Consider the following 26525-nt stretch of genomic DNA (forward strand, 5'->3'; position numbering starts at 1 on the left):
CAAATTAAAAAGTAGTATAGTGCGAGTTCATAAAATATTAAAATACGTGTGTGTTATGTCAACTAAATTATGTTCAAATACAACTTGTCAACAAATATCATGTGGAGATACTCTTTCCTGCTTCCATTTGTTTGGCATTGTTGGTTTCCTAGATTGACCTTTCGTTCATCATAGGGTCTCTGGCAATTGTCTGTTGTCATGTCTCCTTTTGTAGTAATACCTTTTACATGTCTTTTTATTACACATACACATTCAGCTTTTAAATACCAATTTGTTCTGTATTTTATTTTACTTTGAAAGCATTTTATCTACTTTATCTCATCATTTGCCTCACAACTTACCAACCTGCCCCCTACAGGCCCTCCCTATAACTTGCTCTCCATATTTATTTACGTACAACCTCCTTGCACATTTCAGCAGTCATTCTATATTCTCTCAAGATGTCTGATATGTAAGTTTCATGTGACATATGTCAGTTTCCTAGACTGTAAATGACTGAATATAATATTTATGTCATTATGGTGTTCTTACAGTTGACAAGTTGTTTTCCAACAAAATTTAGTTTACGTAACATATACCTGTTTTAATATTATACAAGTCCATATTATACAGGTCCACATTACATTATTTTTCAATTTTTTGTCTTTATGAAGCGTGCGGACAAGCTGTTTTGAACATTTATGTACTACATTTGTTGATGATGCCTATTGCTACGTTCTTCCCCATTTGACTAATTCTGTTGCAGTTTTTTGTTAAATGCGATGTAGATACCACTGGATTATGGCACTGGGGAAAAAACCGGTTGTGATTTTTTAAATGGAAAGTCCAAATGAAGCTGCCATTTTATTCAAAACCAGTACTAAAGTTTTGGAATTTGCATCGAGATGCTGCATATTCTGGACAAGAAATTAATTCAGTTAAACTGTAAGCAGCTACTGCTGTAAAAAAGTTTACAAATGAAGAAAAAATTAGGAACAGACATTGCAAAAATGTGATATGATGAGAAGAGAAAAGAAATAAGGACAGAAAGAAAGAGACAAATGAGTTATCCTGGACATGCCAATTAATGTTATCTAACCTCCTCTAATGCCTTCTGGGCTGCCTCAAGTGCCTCTCTCTTACGTCGCTGCTCACGCTCCCAGTCTTGTTCACGTTCAGCCTGTTCTTTCTAAAACAAAAATAAATGTAATTAAGAAATGTGAGTTGTGGCTTCAGTTCATCAGTACCATGTCAAACATATGTCAAAGCCAATGAAATTGATTGTGAATCACTGACTTTTTCTATTTCGAGTTACAGCTTTACATTTTCACTATTGAGTGGACGGGGAGCAACACTAAGCTAAGTAGTCAAGTGACAGTTTCTCTCTCTAAGAGAGCTTTTTTGAGTAAAGCTAGATATAAACATGAGAGTTTTTCATGCTCAGAGAGGTTTTGTGGGTAATATGTGTCATGTAACCAATGGCATAAGTCAGCTCACCACCAGTGTCCGAGTAGGGGACAAGATCTCAGGTAGTCATGCTCTGCGAGTTTAGACCTCTCATGTAGATGGCAACATCCATCTCTCAAGAGACAAGAAAAACTATACTGGAGCTGTTGGAAGAGCTGAGAGTACACAGACAGTACTGAGAGGCCATACTGCATCCCAGATTTGTGCTGCATTTCACATTTTGTACACTACCACATCTTGGTAACATATTTTGTCATAATCATTCACATATTAAATAAAATACTTGTTTTGACTCATAATATGTGGCCATGGTAAGTTTATGAGTCAAGAAATCGCCAGTTTTAGCTCATAAATGAACAGCACAAGCAATTAGCCTATTTCAAAAGTTCTAGACTTAAAATATGCAATGTAGATCATAGACATATAATATAGACTAGTGCACTACCGGCTGTGTCACATTAACACAGCAACAAGCCATTAGCCATTCTATGAAAGTATAACCAAATTGGCAGAACAGTTCAAACTATTGTTCTGATGAATAAGCACTGTGAGTGAATGTCACCAATGTCTCAGCAGAAAAAGTAATGAAGAAACCTGCCAGGAAGATGACTCAGGAAAAAGTTGTGCATTTAATTAATCTGTATAAGCAAAGGCCAGTGTTATGGTGTGTACAGTTACTGGGCTGCAAGAACTGAGATAACATGCAAGTTTTGTTGGCTGATATGGCTAGAGTTTTTAACACCTCAGCAAAAGAAATTTATGAGAACACTCACAACTGAAGGAACCTGACAAAATAATTTAATAACACAGATTAATTAACACAAAAAACAAATGAACTTGTGTTTGCAAGTAATAATTTTGGAACTCAGAAAATTAAAATTTAACTTCAGGTATTACAGCTGTATCTGTAATTTTATATGACACGGTATTTATTGGTTATATTATTATATTGGACGTTGAAGAACAGACCGTCAGGAATTTATTAGTGATTCCTTAAATATAAGTAAAACTTTCAAATAAAGGTATGTCTGGAAATGCTTAATTTGTCAGATACCTGCCCTGTCTGGCTTTCGAATGTCTACGGCCAACGAGATGAAATTAGTGTAATGTTCTTTTATTGTAACTGTTATTTTGCTACATATTAAAGAAAATAAACAGAGATGAAGCTAGAAATATTAGTGTCACAAGCTGTCTGTCTTTAACACCAATGGATTTACCCATAATAGTATCTAGATTGGCAATTTTTCGTTCATTTACAAGTAATATTTCTTCCATCTCCATCACTGTCATTCTCGTAAAATTTTGATATTGTTGTGGATTTTCCATCACAAGTCACAATGAGATTCTTGCATGCCCCAAAATCATACTGTCATCTAATCTGCTCTCTTATCCAGCACAAACACGGCCATTTATGTTTTTCTTTGCCATTAAAAGTATTAAAAGTGCAACTGCAACCTGACACTCATCCAGCGCAGCCTCTTCCTTTGTGCACACAACTGTGATAGAAAAGTCTCATGGAGAGTAATTTCTCAGCTCCCTCAGACACACTCACTCTGCTGCATGTAAATGCTTCTGACATATGCTCTCATAAAACTCTCAGACACTCAGAGAAAGCACTTGCAGGGAATTATCGAATAGTAACTATTGGCAAAAATTCACCCCCAGTGTAAACAATGCTGTGGGTACTATCTGAGAGTATCGAACCACCTGAGTAAAAAAAAAACTCTCACGTGTATCCCACCCCTAACAAATGATATGACAAAAGGGGGAAACTGTGACTTAAGAAAGCTTTCTATTATAACCTGCGAATAAATAAAATTTTCTCAGTATTCAAGCCACACCGTGTTTCGATTTTTAACTCTGGCAGGATCCTAGTTGAACACAACAGTATATTTTATATATGGGTGCCAATATGAAAAACTCCAGAGACTGTAGAGGTCAGCAGTGAAAGAAGAGAAATACACAGAGTGATAAATATTGATTTGTGATTATTATAAATGTCAGAATTTTGGGCACAGGGCATTAAAGTGGAAGCTGCTTTGCAATTCAATGGTACCCATCACATACAAGATACCACACATCATCATCATCATTATCGTTTTCCAACTCCAGTTTTCTGGGTGTGGCGTACAAACACTCACCATCTCCTCCAGTCTCCATACGTCTTGTGTTCCAGGACAGCTTCCCATGTGTGTCCTTTCTCCTCCACACCGTGTCTTATAGTGTCTATCCTGCATTTTCTCGGTCTTCCCTGTGGTCTTCTTCCAGTGAGGCTCAGCTTGAAATACCTTTTGGCAGGTCTTTGGCTGTTCATTCTCATTATGTGTGTGCCCATACCACTGAAGCCTGTGTTTTTTTATGACACTGGTAACAGGAACCTCAATACCAGCTACATTTCTATTCACATCATTCCTGATTTTGTCCTTTCTAGTTGTCTGATTCATAGTCCTAATGAATCTCATTTCTGTTGCCTTAATTCTGATGAGGCCTTTGTTTAGTGGGATACACGTTTCTAAATAATATGTTAGGATCGGTACAAAATAGGTGCGGTACACGGTCGCTTTTGCTTTCCATGGGATTTTATTGTCCCAGAGAAGATGCCTTTTTGTGTCCTGCTGAGCACTTCCCACTTGATGGTGTTGTCTTTTCAGATCGTGCTTCCTAGGCACTTGATATGTGAAACAGATTCTACTTTGACTCCTCCTAGAAATGTATCTGAGGCTGTTCCTTGCCTGTTGATGGTCATTTCTACTATCTTTATTTCACTTATTTTTAGTCCAAAATTTCTGAATGTGTTGCTTCAGTCATTAAAATTCTTCTGTGTTTCAGATTGTCTCTCCCCATACTACCAAATCATCAGCAAAAACCAGGGCATTTGGTGTGCTGTCTACTTTCTTGATAGATTTTATAATCTTTTCCATTACTATGACAAACAGGAGTGGTGGTAGGGCACCTCTCTTCGTTTCAAATCATTATGATCGTCCGATGCTTATTTGGATACAGTTGTAACACTTTTTGTACAATATTGTGACTATATCAATTAGGTACTTTGGTCTTCGAAACATTCCCATATCTTGTTTCCAGGAATACTGCCATGTGCTTTTTCAATGCCCATAAACACAATCACAAGATTTCTTCCATATTCCCAGTACTTTTCTGTCAGTATTCTTACTGCAAAAGTAAGATCTACAGTACCTCAGTCTTTTCTGAGTCCATGTTGTTCTTCCTCAAGCAAAGGTTGTACTATTTTTCTATTTCTCATTTCTATAATCTTTTCTAACAGCTTCAGGTTGTGTGACAGCAGAACGATGCCTCTGTTATTTCCATATTTTCTTCAATTGCCCTTTTTGAACAGAGTGATGATGACTCCTTTACTCCAATCTTCTGGGATTTGTTTTCTTCCCAAACCACTGATAACACTCTATATAGCCAATTTAAGCCTAATATTCCAACTGCCTTTATCATGTCTGAGCTGAGATCATCAAAGCCCGTAGACTTCCCATTCTGCATGCTCTTTAATGCTGTTTCTGCCTCATGCCATGTTAATGGGTGTCTGTTGGTTTGGACTTCATTAATTACTCTACAGTCATTGATAGTTGTGTTGTCCCCATGTCCATTTAGCAGCATGTTGAAGTATTTTTCATTTCATCCCTGATCCCTTCCTCTGCTCATATTAAAGTACTACACAATATACCACACAAGCCTCCTAAATAACTAAGGAATAATCACTGCAACGTGCTATCATAGAGAACTAGATTTTGGTTATGTTTATTTTCCTGCATCCTGATGAACTTACCTATCCTCTTACTAATCTTTTTTCTTGAATTTCTTTGTCCTCTCCATTATTCCACATCAATTTTTTTCAACCCAATAATCCTTCACCCATTCCTGTTCTCCTCCTCCTTGTTATTATTATTAAAGGCTATCCATCAGGGACAATCAACTGTTAGGAGTATACACTCACATAAAAACAAAGAGCATTATCTACTTCAGCAAAAATTTACATTTTTTTATAAAGAGATTTGAAAATAGAATTCGAATACAATTTGAAAAAAGAAAAAAAGAAACAGTAACATACAAGTTTGGAACTGCTGTCAACAGGACTAAAATGAGTTATAAGATTTTGTCAACTTGCCTTACTGCAAATAAGCTACTTGTAAATGTAGAAAATATATCAACAACCCATTTCTTGTTTCACTACTATCCAATTATAAATGTTACTACATGTAAGCATCTACTAGCACTTATTGTGGTCTTCAGTGTGAAGCCCAGTGTGATGCAGATCTCCACACTACTCTATCCTGTGCAAGCCTCTTCATCTCTGAACAACTACTGTAACCTACATCTTTCTGAATCTTCTTACTGTATTCATCTCTCGGGCCCCCTCTACAATTTTTACCCTCCATGCTTCCATCAAACACTAAATTGGTGATCCCTTGTGTCTCAGAATGTGTCCTATGAACTGGTCCCTTCTTTTGCTGATGTTGTGCCACAAATCTCTGGTGTCCTCAATTCTATTCAGTACTTCCTCATCAGTTAAGTGATCAACCCATCCAATCTTCAGCATTCTTCTGTAGCACCACATTTCAAAAGCTTTTATTCTCCTTTTATCTAAATTGTTTATTGCACATGCTTCACTTCCATACATGGCTACACTCAAGACAAATAACTTTTCAAAACACTTAAATCTACATTCGATGTTAACAGATTTCTCTTCTCCAGAAATGCTTTTCTTGCCATCACTAGCCTGCATTTTATATTCTCTCTCCTTCAGCCATTATCAGTAACTTTACTGCCCCAATAACAAAACTCATTTACTACTACTACTACTACTGGCACTTAGTTATACAAATAAACAATTTGTAATGGAAATTGAATCTAGATCACATTTGTAAGAGAGTAAGTATAAATATGTATTTACTGAAATGGGCTTCAGCCTTTCTGGACTAAAATACGTCGTGGCAAAGAGATTTTGGATTGATACATCTGCATCTGCAGTATAGTACTGAGATCGGGGATGGGGCACCAGTAGGCTATACAGACAGGCCTTTTAGACTACAAAAGAAGTTAGTAAGGATGGTATGCTTACCGCCATCTGCCTTCAACTTTGAATATCCTGCTGGCAATCATGTTCATGAAACTAAATACAGAACACAATGTAATGAACAGTAATGTGCATAACTACAATGCACAAAGAAGGGAAAACTTTCACAGTTACAAGTAACAAAAAGGATTCAGACTGTAACCCACATACAAAGGAAAAGGAAACTTTTTTTTTCTTTTTTTTTTATATCTATTACCTGATCATAAGATAGCTAATTTAAATATGTTAAAGAATAAAGTGAAGCATTTATTAATGAAGATGTGCTGTAGCTCAATATCAGGTATTAAATTGTATGTATCCTTGTAAAACTGTTAGTATAAACACCTGTAAGTTGGTTTTTGTAACAAAAAACACAATTTCTGATCTTCACTTTTCATGTCAATGTATGCATTTTTCTTTCACTGGTAGGAGAAGTACAATTAGTACAACTTTGAATATCAATGTACATATGAACTGAAGCTATGACAATGTCTGAAAACTATAACGATCAGTTTTCATGGGATGAGGTTGGTGATGCCAAAACATTGGCAGTGGGTGGTTGGTTGCACAGCAATGAGCTGAGAGTGAATGGTGAGTGCTGCACTGCATCCAGCCAAACAAAAAGCAGACAAATACCTCTGCCAAAAAGAAAATTGGATACCATGCCTTTTCAAGCTTTTTTTTTTTTTTAAGTAAAATGTGAACATTTCATGAGTTTTCCAGAACAAAATATTCACTGAGTTTTCCCTGTTTATCGGGATGCTGGGCACCCTCCTCATGTTTCACTTTCTCTGAATCTTTAATTTTTCTGTCAGTGATGAAGTGACAGTGATCTTCCCGATAACTCCTCACTTTCAATATTTCCGTCACTGTGTCATGTCATTTGATTTTTGCTTCTGTTACATCTGCACCTAATCTGATGCTCAGTTCTGTGCAGATTACTCTTATCATCAATTTGATGCATCTCCTTTTCCATTCTATTCATTAACAATAACAAATGTTGGGGCCATTTCCTATCTTCATAACATGACTATACCACAAAACAGCATGTTCCTCATAATATTTGTTTCAGAGATTGGAGTGTGTCTTTGTTTTACATGTCATCTGCTAAAAAATGGTGTATCAGTACTTTTCTCAGCTTCTAGCATCAATTAACAATTTCCAGAAACACAATTCACAAAAAATATTTGCAAATGGTGCTTTTCATTAATTATAATTTTTATTTTGTTTACTAACTGTATTCATATGGATTATAAACCCATACTAAATTGGAGTGCAAAAACAAGAATGGGTTGTAGCATGAGTAGCAAAGGTAGCAAACTTCAAAATAAATGATAACTTAATTTCTATGAACTCAGACTGCAGACAAGAAAGAAACTTCACTGTTCTTGGTATTGTGTACATAAACATCTCATTTCTATAAATATATTGCTATCACTATGTATTAATTTATGTACTGGCAATGTACCAATTTTTTGGCAAATCATTATGGCTTACAATAATGGTACCTAATTACAGTACTTATTTTGTGCTGATGAAACTGGAAAAAACAGGAGGGGGACAGTGATGATGAGAGCAGTGTTCAAGCATACTGGAATTGCTATTTACCATAACTGAAACAGTGTTTATACAGTTCCAGTACAATAAGTGCTACCAGTCCACTAATGCCACTGTGATCAAGGATGTAACATATTGACTTATACCAGTGACAACAATATTTTAAAACGAAGTTTACATCCAGAGACATGCTGTATCATTATCAAGAAATGCCAATGTGTTCAATACTCAACAATATAGACTACATAAAATATCAGAACAAAAACACGTACAATCAGAATATTTACTGCACACCAAGGATTACCTTAAATGCTTCTTTTTCTTTTTGAAGGGTAACTCTCTGCATTTCAAGTTCCTCAACCCGTTCTCCATCTTCCCTAAAACCATGATAACAAAAAAAACATTATTACTTAAAGGACCATACAAGTAAAATATTTTTAATGTAAATTGGAAAATATAATGATAACAAGAACTGTTGTTAATATCAGTTAGACAGAGAAGTACTGTGCATCTGTGGCATGGGAAGCTGTGCATGTCTTGCCTTGCTGGGCATGTAAGGTTGGCCACACATCCATATCGCTGTATAAGCTAGGTGCTGGGATTCACTGCTAGTGGCTACAGTTATGTTGGGAGATAGGATTCAACATTATTACAATTAAAACAATGAAATTAATTAATTATATTAATTACAATTAAATACACTGTACTCACCAACATCATAGTAGGTTCTGGAAATGTCTTGCTCTTTCTTGAAGGCATAGTTTAACATGTTTACATTTATTCGCAAAAACATTTACCTTGTTTCACATGTAATCAGTTGCAGATAATCAGTTATCATTGTCTTCAGTTCACCTATTGTCTTTAGTTGCACCCCGACAGGAATAGTGAAATGGAGACAGATCCCAATGATTGCAGGGGTTAAAGACCTAACAAATCGCTGAAACCATTCAAATTATGCTATTTGTTTCACATGGTCCATACAATGCAATAATTTTATACGGATATATCCCAAGTTCTTTGGTAATGGCCTTATTTGCTGTCATATGAGAGACTTTAGCCTCTTGCTGTAATCTCCTCACTCATTTTGTTGGACTCTGCAACATGATGTCTGAAACATTGTCAAGCTTCAATTCTGTTAAAATTGTGGGCCCACCAGTTTGTGATGCATCATGAATTGAACCTTTTGTCTGGAATATGTGAATTAAATCACATACAGGTTTATGATGTGGACACCTCAAAGAGGAAAACGCAATCTAAATTGCCGCCTCACATGCTCCTGCATGGAGAACCTCTTCCATTATAAATGTTCTCTCTGCAGCAGTAAGCATTTAAGCATTCTCACTACACTTAGCTTCCAGAAGAACTAGACAATAACACAACTAACAGCTGCAACTGCCACCCTACCAGTGCAGGTCCAAGGAACATGTGCAGGCAAGACTTGAAACAATCTGCCAACCTTAGATCCTCACAAGGCAAAACATGTGAGGCTCAGCACTCTGGAAAGACTTCGCATGCACATGGTACAATATTGTCATACAGAGTACTGGCGACAGTGTAGAATGAATTCTAGTAATGGATCATGGACTCATTCTGCTACTGCCTCCTGCAGTCATGTATTGTGAATATCATTCTATAATAATTATGCAAGTGACTTATGGAAGTTGTGCACAGCATATATAACTACAGAAAATTATAATCACTCTTAAGACAGCTGTGACAATAGACAACAACTAAATAAAAACACCTATAATTATGCAAGAAATTGCAGATTACTGCTGACTTGAAATACAGCTTTCCAAATTATATACCAAAACTTGTTAATATTTGACATTTCTGAAAGCACAAAAAAAAAAAAAAAAAAAAAAAAAAAAAAAAAAAAAAAAAAAAAAAAAAAAAAAAAAAAAAAATCACTCACACGCACTATTATATAACCAATTTTTTAAAAAAATATGAGGCAGCACAGAGGCAGAAGAAACAATACAGAAGCAAAAACTTGTTTTCACATATCGTCTCTCAGGAAGATGTAAGAGAACAAAGTAACATGCGACAGACATGGAAATCAGAGGAACATCTCTACTGGTGTCTCTTTCTTCATGATTGTATCCCATAAGCTGTGCCATAGATGATGGAAGAATATCCATAATAAGACCTGTGCCCTTTTGAGAATCACATGTTGCATTAATTTTTGTCTGTGAGACATGTATCACATCCAAGATATTAAACCAGATTAATATCTCACAATTAGAAAATGGGTAATACCATTCCTAGCCATAACTGTAAGTCAATGGTAACTGAACAAGTATTGCATGAAGTTCAGTATCGATGGACAGAACAATGGCACTTAAAACAGAGAAGCTTCTGGTTTCATTAGACAAATATGAAAACTGAAACTGTATAAACATTGCTCACGTGGAAGCACTGAGATTCTCAGTTGACCAAGCAAGCTCTGTAGTTGAACGGCTTAGCAAAGACAGACACGATAAGCTGAGATGAGAACGACTTCCTTCCTTCCGTAACTTAGCTGCTTCTGCTGGATCGTTGTATCGAAACATAATGTTACGCCCCAAAACAATGATACAACCTGGAAAAAAAAGATCTTTCATGAATGAAATGTGGAAAAAAATTACAGACACACTATGTAAATGGCTGTAGGATCATTGTATATACTTTCCATTTGTTATAATTACCACTACGTGTAAGATTATAACATCCAATGTGCATAAAATATGCTGCTACTATTATCACAACACTTTTATCACTACAATTTATTGATAACAGTAGGACAGCAATATTGAGAACCGTATTATTATAACAAGTTTCTTGTGCTGGCCATTTTTGCAGCAGCTGTATATAAATTAGGCCGTTCAAAAGAAAAAATGCCTCTTGCATGCTGCACATTAAGTTTTCTTTTTATTTCTCTTATGCACCCAGATCTGTTTCACCTTAGTTACAAGGCACCTTCAGTGGGTGCCCTGAAATATAACACGATTTTTTTCATTTGCACATACATGTTACAGATTTAAAACAGTTTTATGGCTTTTGATAATAACTGGTAAAGTACTTACAGATCAACATCTAGTTAATTATTTTTAAGCCAAATAGATTTCTCTCAAGTGGTAAACTGGTTGAAAGTTTGCACTTTTCCTTCTGGTCTCTGCTTTCAATATACAACAATTTAACTGCCATTTTCCATGTATATAGTGTCATTTGTTTCTGTAAGTGTTGTAAACTTTCACAGGTTTTGCTTTCAACTGTTTGTGTGTGTGTGTGTGTGTGTGTGTGTGTGTGTGTGTGTTTTTGGAATCATAAACTGCTGGCCATTAAAACCACAGTATCACAAAAGCAGCATGCAACAACTGTCAAACAGGCATGAAATGTAATACATGCTTCGATATATGAATGAATAGCATTTCAGCACAAACACATGAAGTATGTAGGAATAACACCATCTACATTCCATGTAGAAGAAAATATTACACAGTCAGTTTCTCACTCAGAAATCACATTTGAATGCTGTTCGAGATCATGCTGCACCTTGTGCAAGGCAGAGAAATGTCTACCAGCTAGCTTCGGCAGTCAACAGCAGCAGGATCATGGTCCATAGAGACAACTGTTTATCATTCAGCGAGCAATATGACTGCTTCCAATGGTCAGGATCCCATGTGTCAAGTGAATATCAATGAAATTAGTTCAGGAGAGCCACAATCAGTGCTATGCCAAATCTCAGCAAAGATGTATGCTCATACATCCAGGATTGTAGAGCCATTTCATGTAACTTGGGTTGAGAGATGAGCTCTTTGCACAAGAAGTACCTACCTGGAGAGTGCAACAACATTGGAGCACCACAGATGGTGTAATGTAATGTGATATTTTGTTAGGAAATGCTGTGGTACATTCTTAGGCTCTTTGAGAAATGGAAGATATTCACATGAATGTAGAGAGAAAAACTATTATTTTAAGTTAATTGAACTAGAGTGGAGCAAAACAGTCACTGGGTTTCTGTTTACACAGAGCCAAGAATATACACAGGCATTGCACCTTACATGGGCATGAGTGGCGAATGGACATTGTAACTGGATGTGTTATTCTGTGCAGCCACTGATGGTGGGCTATCAACAAATAACCAGAGTCCCTGTATTAGAAATGAATATTATGTAAAATGTAATGTAATTGACTGAATCTATTGTGTACAGACAAGAGAGAAGGAGCAACCTGGTGCTCACTGTGAAGTACACATGTTGCTCATGTTATCCTGACCTACCTCAATGCAGAAGGTGTTTAGCTGTTGTCCTGGTCGACACATTCTCCAGATCTTTTGCCCACTAGAAACATCTGGTCATGGGTTACCAAGAGACTGGAACACCACCACCACCACCACCACCACCACCACCACCACCACCACCACTTGCCAGCCACAAATGGTGAATTCTGGCATAAAGTTTATGCAGCATGGGATAAAATACAAATGTGTATTATCCAAGCTAAGTTAAATTTTATGCCCGGCTGAGTTAGAGTTGCTGATGCTGTCAGAGGTGGCAGTTCTGGGTTCTGAATTCCACATCCTGTTTATCCCCAAATTACCTACTAAACTTAATACTCACAATAAGTAAAATTTCGTTATTCACTATCCTTCCTTGCATTGAAATTTTAATAAACATAGTTTAAGCTGAGATACACAAAGTAAAAGCATTTGTAAACATGGAAAAAAGTTTTTGACAATGTTGACTGGGATCTATTCTTTGGAATTCTAAAACCATAAGTAACGAAACACAGGTAGCTATAGGTTGTCTAGAATTAATACAGAAACCAGACTCATATAAGCATTGAGTAACAAAGGGCAGTAGTTGAAAGGAGGGGGAGACTGGGCTGTAACCTATCCTCCTTTTATTCATTTGGTGCATTGAGAAAACAATAAAGGAAACTAATAATAAATCCAAAAAAGGTATGTTTTGCCAGTGACATTGTAATTCTTTCAGAGATGGAGAAGGACGTGGCATGTCAGTTGAAAGGAATGGTTAGTGCCTTTGAAAAGAGGTTATAAGATGAACGTAATCAAATGTAAAAGAAGGGTTATGTAGTGTGAACTGAGCCAGGTAATGCTGTGAAAATTAGATTAGGAAATTAAATGCTCAAAGAAATTGATGAGTTTTCATTTCTGGATGGCAAAATAACTGACAACAGCTGAAACAAAAAGGCTATGAAATGCAGACTGGCAATAGCAAGGAAAGCTTAGTACATCTTTGCTGAAAATATTTGTTTGTAGCAAAACTTTATATGGAAGTGAAAAATGGATTATAAAGAGTACATACAAGGAGAAAGAGAAGCTTCTGAAATGTGATGTTACAGAATAATGATGAAGATTCCGTGGGTAGATCACATAACAAATGAAGAGACACTGAACTGAAAGGGGAGAAGAGAGCTTTATGTTATAACTGTGACCAAAAAAGGAATAGGTTGGTTAGACATATCATGAGACATCAAGGAATAGTGAATACAGTAATGAAGAGAAGAGAAGAGAGAGAGAGAGAGAGAGAGAGAGAGAGAGAGAGAGAGTGTGTGTGTGTGTGTGTGTGTAGAGAACAAGTCTTGAATATAGTGAACAGGGTCGAACACATGATGTAATCTGCAGTAATTAAGCAAAAAGGAAGAGGCTTGCAGAAAACAGAATAGTACGAGAATGCTTCCAATCAGTCATTGGGCTCAAGACCAAACAGGCACACTGAAGACCAAACAGGCAATTCCCTACTCTCTCTACCCAGACACAGCACAATGAGCAACTGTAGGCTATTTCACAAGCTTATGCTGGCCAGTACTGACCATTTCACAGCACATCTAATCAGTGTGATGCAGTATGAAGACATGACAGGGGAGTGTTTATTTTTCACTATCTGGATTAACACTATAGACAATTAGTAGCTAATATGACTAACCCAATGAACAACATTAAGAAGATATTTATACATCACTGCACACTGTTTTACATTATTAGACAGCACTCCATGGAGTCGCCAATCAATAAAATGATTCTCAGTGCTCTTGAATGGTGGTTTAACAGTTCTTTCGAGAAAGTCCATTTCCCCTATTACAAATGCTGCTTACTCTTCAGTTTACAAACAGACTAAACAGCACAAATGACAATGACAATGACCAAAACAACAACAACGACAACAACAACAACATTGTTATGTACAAATATCATGCTTATTAAAATATGGCAATGAAACTAAGATGTAAAAACCTATAATATATCAAGCATTTGAACTGAGAATGTTGCTGTAAACATACAATTTTTTGTATGTGTATGACAAGTTAGCTTTCATTCTGTATTTTTTAATGTTTACATTTTTGGCTATACAGAAGCTGGGAAAAGAGAGCTGCACCAGTACTGTATGACGTGTGTACCAATGGAGTTCTTCAGTGAATCATTGGAAAAAGCATTAATTTTTATTTACCAAAATTGATTTTACTAGTGTTACTAAAAAGGTGACCTTAATGGACTAGCTCTCTTCTTCAATTTTCTTCAGACATACAGAATTTTAAGCTCAGTGCCCGAACATCAATTCCCACAAAATCTAAAAAAAATTTGCATTTGAAAATTAGAAGATTCCTCACCACTGTTCCTGCAAAACATTTCCACATTAATAACACTGTTGCTGGTGCTCGAGCACATAGCACAAAAATTTGGTAATCGTGAAGTCAATGGCTCGAATCTCGTTGGTAGCAACTTTTTAAAAAATACATTTAAATTTCAGATCATTATGTATAACAAATGTTTCTGCAACCCACCTCTATACCCCTGTGGGGGTATATGCTATGGTAGCCTTCCACTCATCCATGAAGAAGGTTTCAGTTTGGAACAGCAGAGATGCAGTATTTAGTAAGATCATGACACAATGCTTCACATGCCAAACTTTGATCTTCACTACTTCTGCTTTGCTACTGCTGTATTTCGTGAACTTCACTCATTGCAACTTTAATTAGTTCATTTTGTGTTCTTGTTTCTTCAAAAGTTTCTCTCTGTCTGCTTGCTGAGTGTCTCACTTGATTCTCTTCTCTTCTCTAATTCTCTAATTGCACCATGCACTTACTAATTAGAAATAGAAAGATGTTATTTTTATAAAAATCTATGGTCCAATACTTGTTAACTAATGTTACCATTTGTTAATAAATTTGGAATGTTAGCAAACAAAACCACAAGTTACTATCGTCGAGATTCAAACCAATGACTTCACAGCTACTAGACTTTTAAGATAGTTGTTAAGTTGGTGACAACTATACTAATAACCTTAAAATAATTTGTAGTTAACACTGGTTGGAAATCTTCTGGTTTTAAAAGGCGTTTTTATATCTTCTGATACCAGTTCTGTGTTGTATTTTATAGCCTTTGAAAACGATGCAATGCCAAAATGCATAAGGTGTTTTTGGAAATAATAAAAGTGTCGTCAAGACATAAGGAAGTTATTAAAGTGCATTCAAATGGCTGCTTTGTCTCTCAGCATTTTCATGAAAATTGCACCTGATACATGCATAGCTTTGTCTGGCATGTTACTTATAAAAGGTAGAGAGAGGAGAGCCAAATACTGAGGGACTTTGAGCCATATAGCATACCTGTCTAAAAATTATTGTTTCCATATAAAACACAACTGGAAACCATTATTCAGTTCACATATTTTCCTCCTTATGCAGTTCCAAACAAATGATTCTAACAAAAATATTTGCTAAAAAACTGAGTTCTTCTGTACTTTGTAGTCTACCATTAGAGCTTGATAGCAAGTTAACTGTTTATAAGTTGTTACGATGCTTAAGTAATCCATTGCACTTAATTCAGAGTCTTCTGTAGGTCATTGTTACTGCATATGGAATGTGGCTTTCATACCAGAATTGTTTTTATAGCTGGAAGGAAAGTAGAATATCACTCCAATCTGGAGTAAATACATTTTATACATGGTAACACATCGTACCACAATTGACTCAATGTTGTCACCTAGTGTTCTAAGCTAGATTCATTGATATGTTTTACATTTCTCTTTTGTAAGCAGTTTATTTAGATAGTCACAGCCCCCATTCGAAATATACATCACATTACAGAATTTTTAAAATTTTATTCAGGGTCGCATAAAAAAGAGAATATCACAGATGCAGTGTCATATTTATCAAAGGCGTGAGTTGCCTAAAGTATAGATCCCAAACATTTCATAATCTCTTTGAGATATCAAAGGATTTGGCTAATGATAGTACAGATAAGCATTAATATTTTGCTGTAGGTTAGTAATTAAAACTCTATCAACCAGAAGACATGTGCAGCTACTTTTAAATGAGATGATGAATATTTTTCTAACATCTGATATAAGAAATGAAAAGTACTGTGATGTTACAGATCCTAAAAATTACTATAAAAACGCTGCAGAGGAAGTTAACTGTTGTCATGACATTGCCAATAAATTTTGTGCAGATGGTACCCCACAGCTCATACATATTTCAAAAAATTATATTTCACAACTATATAGAGCTGCTGATGGGATAAACCTTTATCAACTATCACATTTGATCAACAGAACATAAAAATCTTTACATCAGCCTGTATTGTAATATTTTTAATGTGGAATAAAAATAAAAATCCATGCTGCTTCACTGAAACTGTCATCAATAATAAAATACATTAACACAGACAACAGCATTTTGCTATTGACAGCCACCTTCATCAGTAGCTGTAGGGAGTTCTGAAATCTTACTTTTATTAAATGCTAGTATCAACTGGAAGAGTTAGTGTATTGCTTCTTCTATATGAAAATATGCTTCTTCTGTATGAAAATATGTCAGTTGGGTTCATAGAAAGTTCATGTCATATTAAAACTGTGTGTCATATTGGGAATCAAACCCAGAACCTTCCATTTCAAGGGCAGTGCTGTTACTGACTAATTTATCCAGGCATGATTCATGGTATATCCTCACAGCTTCAATTCTGCCAGTACCCCACTTTCCAATCTATGAGGACAATTCATATCTTGAGACCTGAGTTTCTCCTGGCATATACAACTTTCAAATAACTTCCGGGAATTCAGCCAGGTAACACTTTCAGTGACCGCCGATATTTCAGCGGGAGAACACCCCGCCATTTTCATTAGCAGTTTGCTTTGAAAATGGTGGGGTGTTCTCCCGCCGAAATATCGGCGGTCACTGAAAGTGTTACCTGGCTGAATTCCAGTAAGTTATTTGAAAATTTATGACTTGCCTGAATAGTATGGAAGAATATTACCCTTGAAAGCCAAGGTCCTGCATTCAAGTCACGACCTGGAACACAGGTTTTACCTGTCATGGCATTTCAAACCAATGCACACACTGCTACAGACAGAAATATTCATTCTGTGTTCATACATAACTTTATGCTGTTTAAAGTAATGAAAATCAGCAACTATGATGAAGAAATGAATGAAAAGACTTTTCTGCAGTGGTTGGAGGACCCCATTATAAAGATACATTAAGTGTAATGAACAATGTCTGCTATCATTCAGTAGTCTTTGACAAGGCACCAACAGTTACCTCCAGACGGCAGAATGTTGCCAGCTGTACAAAAGGGTGATTTATTGCAGATCCTGACTTAGAATAAACCACTGTAATAACATTATGATGTAGATGAACTTGATAAAAAATATAGCCATACCCTTTTGAGACTGTCACCATACCACTGCCATTTTACTTGTTGGGAGTTTAGACGGACAGGTGTAAAAGACAATAAGAATGTACACTGCAAGAAATACAACATTTTACTAGGAATGCTGCAAGCAAAATTTATCAAGAGAGTTGCACAGTGCCATGGGTGGAATAAAGGAACAAATAATTACAGCAAGGGAGAATGAATGTGTAATGGAAACTAACAATGAGTAACCTATTATTTTCTTGATAGTAGGAGCAGTTGTAGTGACCCTACAGACAGCAGGGCAAAAGATTCACAATGTAATTTACAAGCATACATTGGTGATATAGTCTGTTGTACTAAGACTTCAGTTATGTTCAGGTCTTACAATCATTTTTCTGCTTTAAAAGGTAACTTTGAACTAGCAACATTCACTAAGTATGACTGAACACTCATCTTATGACTGCTATTCACCTTTTAACATGTGGTTAGCTTCTGCTGCTACTACTGTCACCACCATTACTGCCCTCCTCACACCTGACAAAGAAGCCAACGACAACAATCTGTACGCAAATGTTTTCTTGGAGCTTAAAAGAAAACATCTACTTTTTTAATGTGTAGTGTGTGCTCAACTATCAATTCCATCAGCAACTGTCATGCTGCATACCAGCCAGCAACAATGTTTCCAGTCACTACCGTTTGTCAATCACAATGTTATTTTATTTGAGGTCTAGGGACCATGTAGGATGATCTGGTATTACATTAATTATATAAATAAATAACTCAAGCAGCTGACGTAAGAAGCAATACAAGTAGGCAAGACTAAAATGCTGAAATTTGGCTTCTTCAGCCTAGTAAATATGTGATATGCCCAAGCATTGCATTTCCAATTACCATTATATTGATGAAGACAACACACAGATTTTGATTCAAGGTTAATAATTTTGGGATTTGATGGTCAAGAAAGCAGTGACAACATAATCAGGATAGCATATAACTTTATTACCAGGTGAGAAGGTTTGTATCTGGATAATATGTAGTATTCATTTCTATCTTTGTTCTAAGAGGAGTTGTATATTGGGCCTTTGTCAAATACTAGACTAAAATTTTAACACAGTGTAATGACATATAAAAGTGAGTTAAGCCCAAGATTAACAAATGATTGCTGAAAGAAAGCAAGAAAGAGGCAATTTATCTCACCCTGCGACAGTCTAGTTGGTTTGTCAACCAGAACTGTGTTGACCCAGCACTGCGCTGAATGCTTTGGAATGAGAGTAGCTACACCATCCTTCAGCTGAACACTGCAGTGTTCTGCTTCAACCCCAACTCCATCCAGAACAATATCTTGCTGCGTGGGTGCATCCTCCGTACCAATTAATGTCTCACCCTCCTACAAAATAATTATTATTTCTGTTTCATGAATATACACTTATAGATTGGATAGAATAAAGGCAACTGTGTGATGAAACACTGTTAAAGGAACTACTTAGAGCAAAATACTTCAAGAGAACACCTCCAAGTTTCTTTCTTAACATTATCGCATTAGCTTAATTGCTCATTGTTATGAGTGAGAATCAACTGTGAACTTGTGAAACAAACCACAAACTGATTTAAGACTAAACATAAAATCAAGTTAGGTAGAGTGAATAGATTTCAAGTAGTCATTCACATCTGTCTCCACTCAATCTATTGTGCCAAAATCTTATAGCAATAAAACATTGCTAATACTGCATGCTATAAATGCTGCCTCAGCTAAATCTCTCTACTAAGATAAATTAGTTCATCATATGACACTCAGTCATATGAGCCTAACTCATGAGCCACCCAGTAAGAGGGCCCTCTTTATGCAAGCAGATTCTAAATTCTGCTTTGTTCATGGTCACCGATATTGTCTTGACTGTAAGCAACAATAGAAGAGAGATATCCTCCTCATTTTTCTTGAATCTTATCACCATATCCAGATACATTTTGTTCCATCTCTAACACAAACATTCACCTTCTTTTAAGTCAATCACTCATCCTCTAACAGCTTCATAAGAACAATTGTTTGTATGAATTCCAACATCCATAAAAAGTACCTTCACTTCCTTTGCTACCCCACAGAAAAGGCTCCCTTCCCTTTCAAGCCTAGGTATCTACAGTAATAAGTAACATTATCAAAATATAGTAAAAACCATTCTAAAATAAACATTTCACTCAGCTTCTATTGTGACACTTAGCTGCCGACTACAGTTCTACCTGACACTTCACACTTGCATGCTTCTGTTAGGCGAAAGGAATTTGGTTCTGTTGGATAGAAATAGTGTGATTGGAGCATAGCCCTCTACAACACAATGAAGAAATTTGACGAGAGCAAGTAATTCGTTTTTAATTAAATTTGATTTATAACAACTCTGAGCCATGCGGAGTGGCCTCCTGCTGGAGGTTCGAGTCCTCCCTCGGTCGTGTGTGTGTGTGTGTGTGTGTGTGTGTGTCAGTCTTAGCATAAGTTACTTTAAGTAGTGTGTAAGTCTAGGGACCGATGACCTCAGCAGTTTGGTCCCTTAGGAATCCACACACATCTGAACATTTAACAACTCTGAAATGGCCAGTCATATGGACAAAATTTGGGAAGAAAACAAGGCAATGGAGAACACAATGTATATTATTTTCAGAGTCACATTCCAGTATTGTAGTCACATTCCAGTATTGTACATGACCACTATCCACAGGCTGGCCAATATACTATGTGTGATATGGTATAACTGAAGAAAAATGTGGGGGAAAATATCAACATTGAAAGTAATTGGGCTAACAACAAGAGCTGAACTGTTCATTCAATGAATAACAGCAAACTGACATGACTGGCATGCTAAAAATCATATTACTTGAATAGTTGTGTGGACTTTTGAATGTTCACATTTAGATACACACACACCCACTATCCCCTTCTTCCTCACAGTCATAAATATATTTTAATTGTCTAGTATGTATTATGGTTGATAGCATAATGTAAGTAAAAAGAATAATACAGAACAAAATGATCACTTTTGAATTTGCACAAGACTTTCCTTTGGGAAGACATAAACAGAAATACAGAAACACACATTAAACAAAAGTTATTTCCTCATTCTCACTATATACATTACTCATTACTGAACAACATGTCTCAATTTTACTGACCTTTAAGTGATACAACGTGACACCTGTGCTAAGAACATTATCATCAATGCCAACAAGATGAGGCATATCAGAATCAAGGACAACTCCCAGACCAGACTTTCTTAAACCAAGTGCTTTCTGCTCTTGAAGGATCTTTTGTGTTTCACGCCATTTTTCCGCCCATTCTTCTGTCAGCACCTTCTCCTGTACTTCTTTTTGGTGAAGCTGTGCTAATACCTGTGGTTGCGATTCAGTTGTCTGAAAAGAATAACATATGCTTTTATTAAAACAAGTTACAGCAAAAAAATTGTCTACTCTATACACATTAAAAATTTATAGGAGTAAGAAATATTAGTGCCACTGCACTTTTAAGGGTGTCATAAAAATAAATCTGGGTATCACATTTATAATCTTCATGGGATGTGGGTAGACTGACTCCCATAAAATACCTACTAACAAGGGAACCTCCCCATCGCACCCCCCTCGGATTTAGTTATAAGTTGGCACAGTGGATAGGCCTTGAAAAACTGAACACAGATCAATCGAGAAAACAGGAAGAAGTTGTGTGGAACTATGAAAAAAATAAGCAAAATATACAAACTGAGTAGTCCATGCACAACATATGCAATATCAAGGATAACATGAGCGCAGAAGCACCGTGGTCCCGTGGTTAGCGTGAGCAGCTGCGAAACGAGAGGTCTTTGGTTCAAGTCGTCCCTCGAGTGAAAATTTTAAATTTTTTATTTTCACAACATAATGATCTGTTCACTTGAATAAGTTTAGTGTCTGTGTTTTGCGACTGCACTGCAAAACCGTGCGATTAGTAGACGAAAGGACATGCCTCTCCAATGGGAACCAATAACATTTCATCGCAAGGTCATAGGTCAACCGATTCCTCCACAGGAAAACACGTCTGATATATTCTATACGACACTGGTAACAGCATGTGCGTCACATGACAGGGATATGTTGTCGACCCACCTAACTTATACACTTGGCGAATGGGTAAAAAGATTCTTCTACCTTGCCCGATGTGGGTTTTCTTGCGGATGTGACAATCACTCCCAATAAAGTGATGAAAACGTAAGAGTTTGTCACATAAACTGAAAATAAAAAATTAAATTTTCCACTCGAGGGAAGACTTGAACCAAGGACCTCTCGTACCGCAGCCGCTCACGCTAACCACGGGACCACGGCTCTCCTCGCCTCTCATTGTCCTTAATGTTTCTTATGTTGTGCATGGACTACTCATTTTGTATATTTTGCTTATTTTTTCATAGTTCCACACAACTTCTTCCTGTTTTCTCGATTGATCTGTGTCCAGTTTTCAAGGCCTATCCACTGTGCCAACTTATAACTAAATCTGAGGGGGGTGCGATGGGGAGGTTCCCTTGCAAGTGATGGCAGGAAAAAACACATATAAAGAATGTGGAAATGTGCAAGCTTCTGTAGCCATTAGCTCCTTCTGCAGAAGGGGTGAACAGAAATGAAGATGGATGAAGGAAGACAAATGTTGAGGTTTAGGAAATTGGAAGAATTAGGGAAAAGTCACCCAGAACACTGGGTCAGGTGAGACTTACTGGAGGGGATGAGAGGGGAAGACTGATTGTTGCTGCCTGCACTGAACGAGATTTGAAAACCAGAGAACTTAAAAGTGAAAGATACGGTAATAAGCAAGACTGAGATTACTGATAAAACATCAGGAAAGTGTAATAAAAGTGGAAAGCTAATACACAAATTAAAAAATACCAAATGTATTTAAAAAAATTAAAATAGAGGAAGGAAAAGGAATAGTGTTGTGTATCAGGCTTAAGGGTACACAACAAACATAGCAAAATGCTACCAAAACACAGGCCTGGTGCCTCTCAGTTCCTAGCAGCTGTCTCCATATGGCACTTACCAAATTAGACCATTTTCTGCACCATGTCCTGCTGCGTATTGTATTCATCTATTGACACTACAGACACCCACCAAAGGGAGCACTGTCAACTGTGAACTACATTGCTTCTGCCTTATACTGGCAGACAAGGACATTCTTCAGCCTAAAGGCATAAAAAACTATGCACCAAGGATGCACAGTTATGGTCTGGAAGTTGGAAAGTTCAGATCTGCGCCTGCAGCCACCTCATTACAGTTCTCAGAAGACTACAGTCCGATTGAACAGTCCTACTTAGGCAGTAACAGTACAATTAAGAGTACTGGTCATTAAAATGCAGCATGAGCAGCAAGGCTCCCAACACAATTTCCTGGAGTGCATCCAAAGTTACTTCTACACCTAATGATGATTCTCCATAGAAGATTACCTGGTGCAACCTTCCTACCAAAAAGTCCTCAGTCCAGTCGTAAATTTCTTTTGACAATAAGCTTATAGATGTGTTACTGAGTCAGATGCTTTTTGGTAATCATGAAATACTGCATCTGCTGACTACCTTGATCCAAAGCTTTCAGTATGTATGTGATAAAAGTTTGAGCTGAGCTTCACATGATCTATGTTTTCAGAAAATATGCTGGTTGGCATGGAGGAGGCCATTCTGTTCAAGATACCTTATTACATTTGAGCTCAGAATTTATTCAAAGATTCTACAACAAATTGTTGTCACAGATATTACGTGGTAGTTTTGTGGATCACCTCTACTACCCTTCTTGTAAACATGCACAATCTGTGTTTTCTTCCAACTACAAGGCACAGTTTTTTTGTTCATGGGATCTGTGACAGATTACAATTAGAAAAGATACTAAATAAGCCGCAAATTCAGCATAGAATCTGATAGAGATTTCATTGGACCACTGACAGTAACACTGTTTCAGTCACCTTTTCAGTGGTACAAGGATTGAATTGGGGCAATTTTCCCAGGTTCTCTTTTATGCGGGAACATCTGAACATTGAGTTGAGCATTTCAACTTTTGCTTTGCTACCCTCAGTTTCAGTTCCTGTCTCATTCCTGAGTGCCCGGACACTAACTTTGGTGCCACTAACAGCCTTCACATATGAAAAGAATTTCTTTGGGTTTTGTGAAATATTATCTAACTATACTCTGCTATGGTAGTCTCTGAAGGCTTCATGCATTGCTCTTTCACAGCTAAACATGTTTCATTCAGTATCTCTCTCTCTATAATCCTATGGATTGTTTTAAACCTATTATGCAGTAGTCTGTTTCTTTAGAAGTTTCTTTTTAGTGACTGTATACCATGGAGGTTACCTCCCATTATGAACAGTCCTACTGGGAACATATCTATGTAGTGCATGACCAACATTCTTTTAATGTTGAGCCGTAGTCCCTCTACATGCTCCTGCCCTATGCTGCAAGTTGCAAGTTCCTCATTCAAATGTGACACTACTGCTTTTCAATCTACTTAACGGAACATATATTTTTTTCTACTTGTTAAAGATATCCATTGTACTTTAGTAGTCACTGTTGCCACAACCATGTCATGGTCACTGATACTGTTGACATCCTCAAAGAGGTCAGATCTACTTGTTGCCATTAGATCCAATCCATTTTCATCATGACTGGGGTTCTCAACTATCTGTTCTAGGTAATTTACAGAGAAGGCATTTAGTAACTTTTCGCAGGACGTCTTGTCACACCAACCAATAACAAACTTTCCCAATTGATTCTTGGATTACTGAAGTCTCCATCAATGATTACAGTATGATTAGGGAACTTACATATAAATGAACTGAGGTTTTCTCTAGGGTTTTCAGTTACATTAGGAGATGAGTCTGGTGGGCAACAGAAGGATCCAGTTACTATTTTATGACCACCCCTGATACTGAGACTCGCCCATACAATCTCGCATGCAGCTTCAATTTCTGTCTCACTGGATTGAAGTTTCTTGACTACTGCAACAAATACATCAAGTCTATTTCCCTTTAGCCTATGATTTCAATATACACTTACGTATTTCCCAAAAATCTCACTGCTCTCAATTTCAGGTTTCAACTAGCTTTCTGTACCTAGTATTATGTGAGTTTCATTGCTTTTCAGGAGTGCTTAAAAGTGTGGCATTTTGTTGCGAATGATTCAGTAATTAACTACTAGGATTCTGATGCTCTCATCTGTGGGGGAATTCTTTTGAATCTTACACTTATACTTCTGGGTCTCCTACAACTGTCGTTATCTGGACTAGATGGAGAGTCATCTAATCAAAAAACCCTCGTTTGCACCCCACACACAGTCAGCTACTTTGTTGTGTGCAGTAATGTTGCGGAACAGCTCAGTACTTCCTAATATATATGAACAGTCTCCAAGCCAATTTTAAATTTACTACAGAAGTAGAAAAGGATCAGCAGCTACCCTTTCTAGATATGCTGGTTACAAGAACTGGTGAGAACATGGGCCACAGGATGTATCAAAAAGTGAAACATATGGACCGAAATCTGCACAAGCTTTCAAATCATCACCCAAGCCAGTAATATCCTCGTAACACGGGCATGATAAATGTGTGATCCACAGCACCTTCGGCACAAGATGCAGCATCTGGAATGCATTCTGAGGAATGGTGAGTACTCCATCAGTTGCATTAGAATTGATATGTTGGAAGAGGAAACAGTGTGGAGAAAAGCTCCCACAACCATTTACTCAGGAAAGCTATTAAAATTAGTAAGTATGACAATAATTTTAACAAAAAAGAAGGAAGTCTAAAGGTAAACTGATCCTGGATTCCTGTGTTGTTGCAAATGACTGTTGCAAGTAACAAGTGGAGAACCACAGCTGTAATGACTAGGGAAATGTCCTCAGATGTTGGTACACAAAGTTTATATATTTTCTGGCCATGGGCTCAATTCTAGTATGCCACTAGCAATAAAGTGTGAACCTTTGAAAATTCCAGCCACTCATGCTGGCGAAAAAGCCAGAAAAATCATTAAACAAATGTTGGTCAAAGGTCTTGAGACAAAAGCCAGCAGGCAATATGCCACAATGTCACATATGAAGTATAACAGCTTAAATTGGAATGAAGAGTTTGTGAAACCCAATTCCATCATTAAATAGGCTTGTTTTGAATTGTTGGTGTTCTTACCTAATGCATGGATTATTGTCAACTGCATACTACACTTTCTGTAATTAATCTGGAAAATTGCATACAACATTGTCATTAGAAACTTTACTATTACATCTACAAATGAACAGTCATAATTATTTGATGATATGATAGTCACTAGGTTATAGTTTCTCTTCATAGATGCTAAAAGGTGTGTACGCCCTGTTAAGAGTGTATGTTATATTTTTATTTATTAGTTGCTTAGCATTTTTACCATGTAATTGGCTTCATCAAAATACATTTTGCATTTTCATAAAAGTATAGTTGTTACTAATTTTTACATTATGCATCATGCATATATATAAATACATCTTTTTAGTAGTTAGTAATTTTTACGTTTTACACACATCATCATTTTACATTACACATAAATACATAAACTTCTTACTGATCAGAAGATTTCAGTAATAATCATATAGTTTACATTCAAGAATTAATTACACAGTTTTACACATTTAGTAAATGATAGGTACATTATTTCATTGTTTACACGTTCCTTCCAAATTACTTGCAAGATATTCATCAATTGAGTAGTATGCTTTACTTTTAAACCATGTGTCTAATACCTCCCTAAATTTAAAGAGGGTGAGGGGTTTGACTGATTGTGGCAGTTTATTATAT

General features: G+C 36.6%; 1 protein-coding gene across 1 annotated transcript in view; it reads right to left on the minus strand.

Moving 5' to 3' along the window:
- The window catches only part of LOC124782574 (kinesin-like protein Klp98A), a 376800-nt gene that overhangs the window by 89549 nt on the left and 260726 nt on the right, over window positions 1–26525 (minus strand). Inside the window, exons 9-13 of the mRNA XM_047253951.1 lie at window positions 20883–21119; window positions 18921–19110; window positions 10496–10667; window positions 8391–8463; window positions 1079–1168 (exon numbers count right to left, since the gene is read on the minus strand). Coding sequence (XP_047109907.1) covers window positions 1079–1168; window positions 8391–8463; window positions 10496–10667; window positions 18921–19110; window positions 20883–21119 — 762 coding nt within the window. The remainder of the gene's footprint in view (window positions 1–1078; window positions 1169–8390; window positions 8464–10495; window positions 10668–18920; window positions 19111–20882; window positions 21120–26525) is intronic.

Source organism: Schistocerca piceifrons, chromosome 1, assembly GCF_021461385.2.
Source record: "Schistocerca piceifrons isolate TAMUIC-IGC-003096 chromosome 1, iqSchPice1.1, whole genome shotgun sequence".
NCBI classification, from domain to species: domain Eukaryota; kingdom Metazoa; phylum Arthropoda; class Insecta; order Orthoptera; family Acrididae; genus Schistocerca; species Schistocerca piceifrons.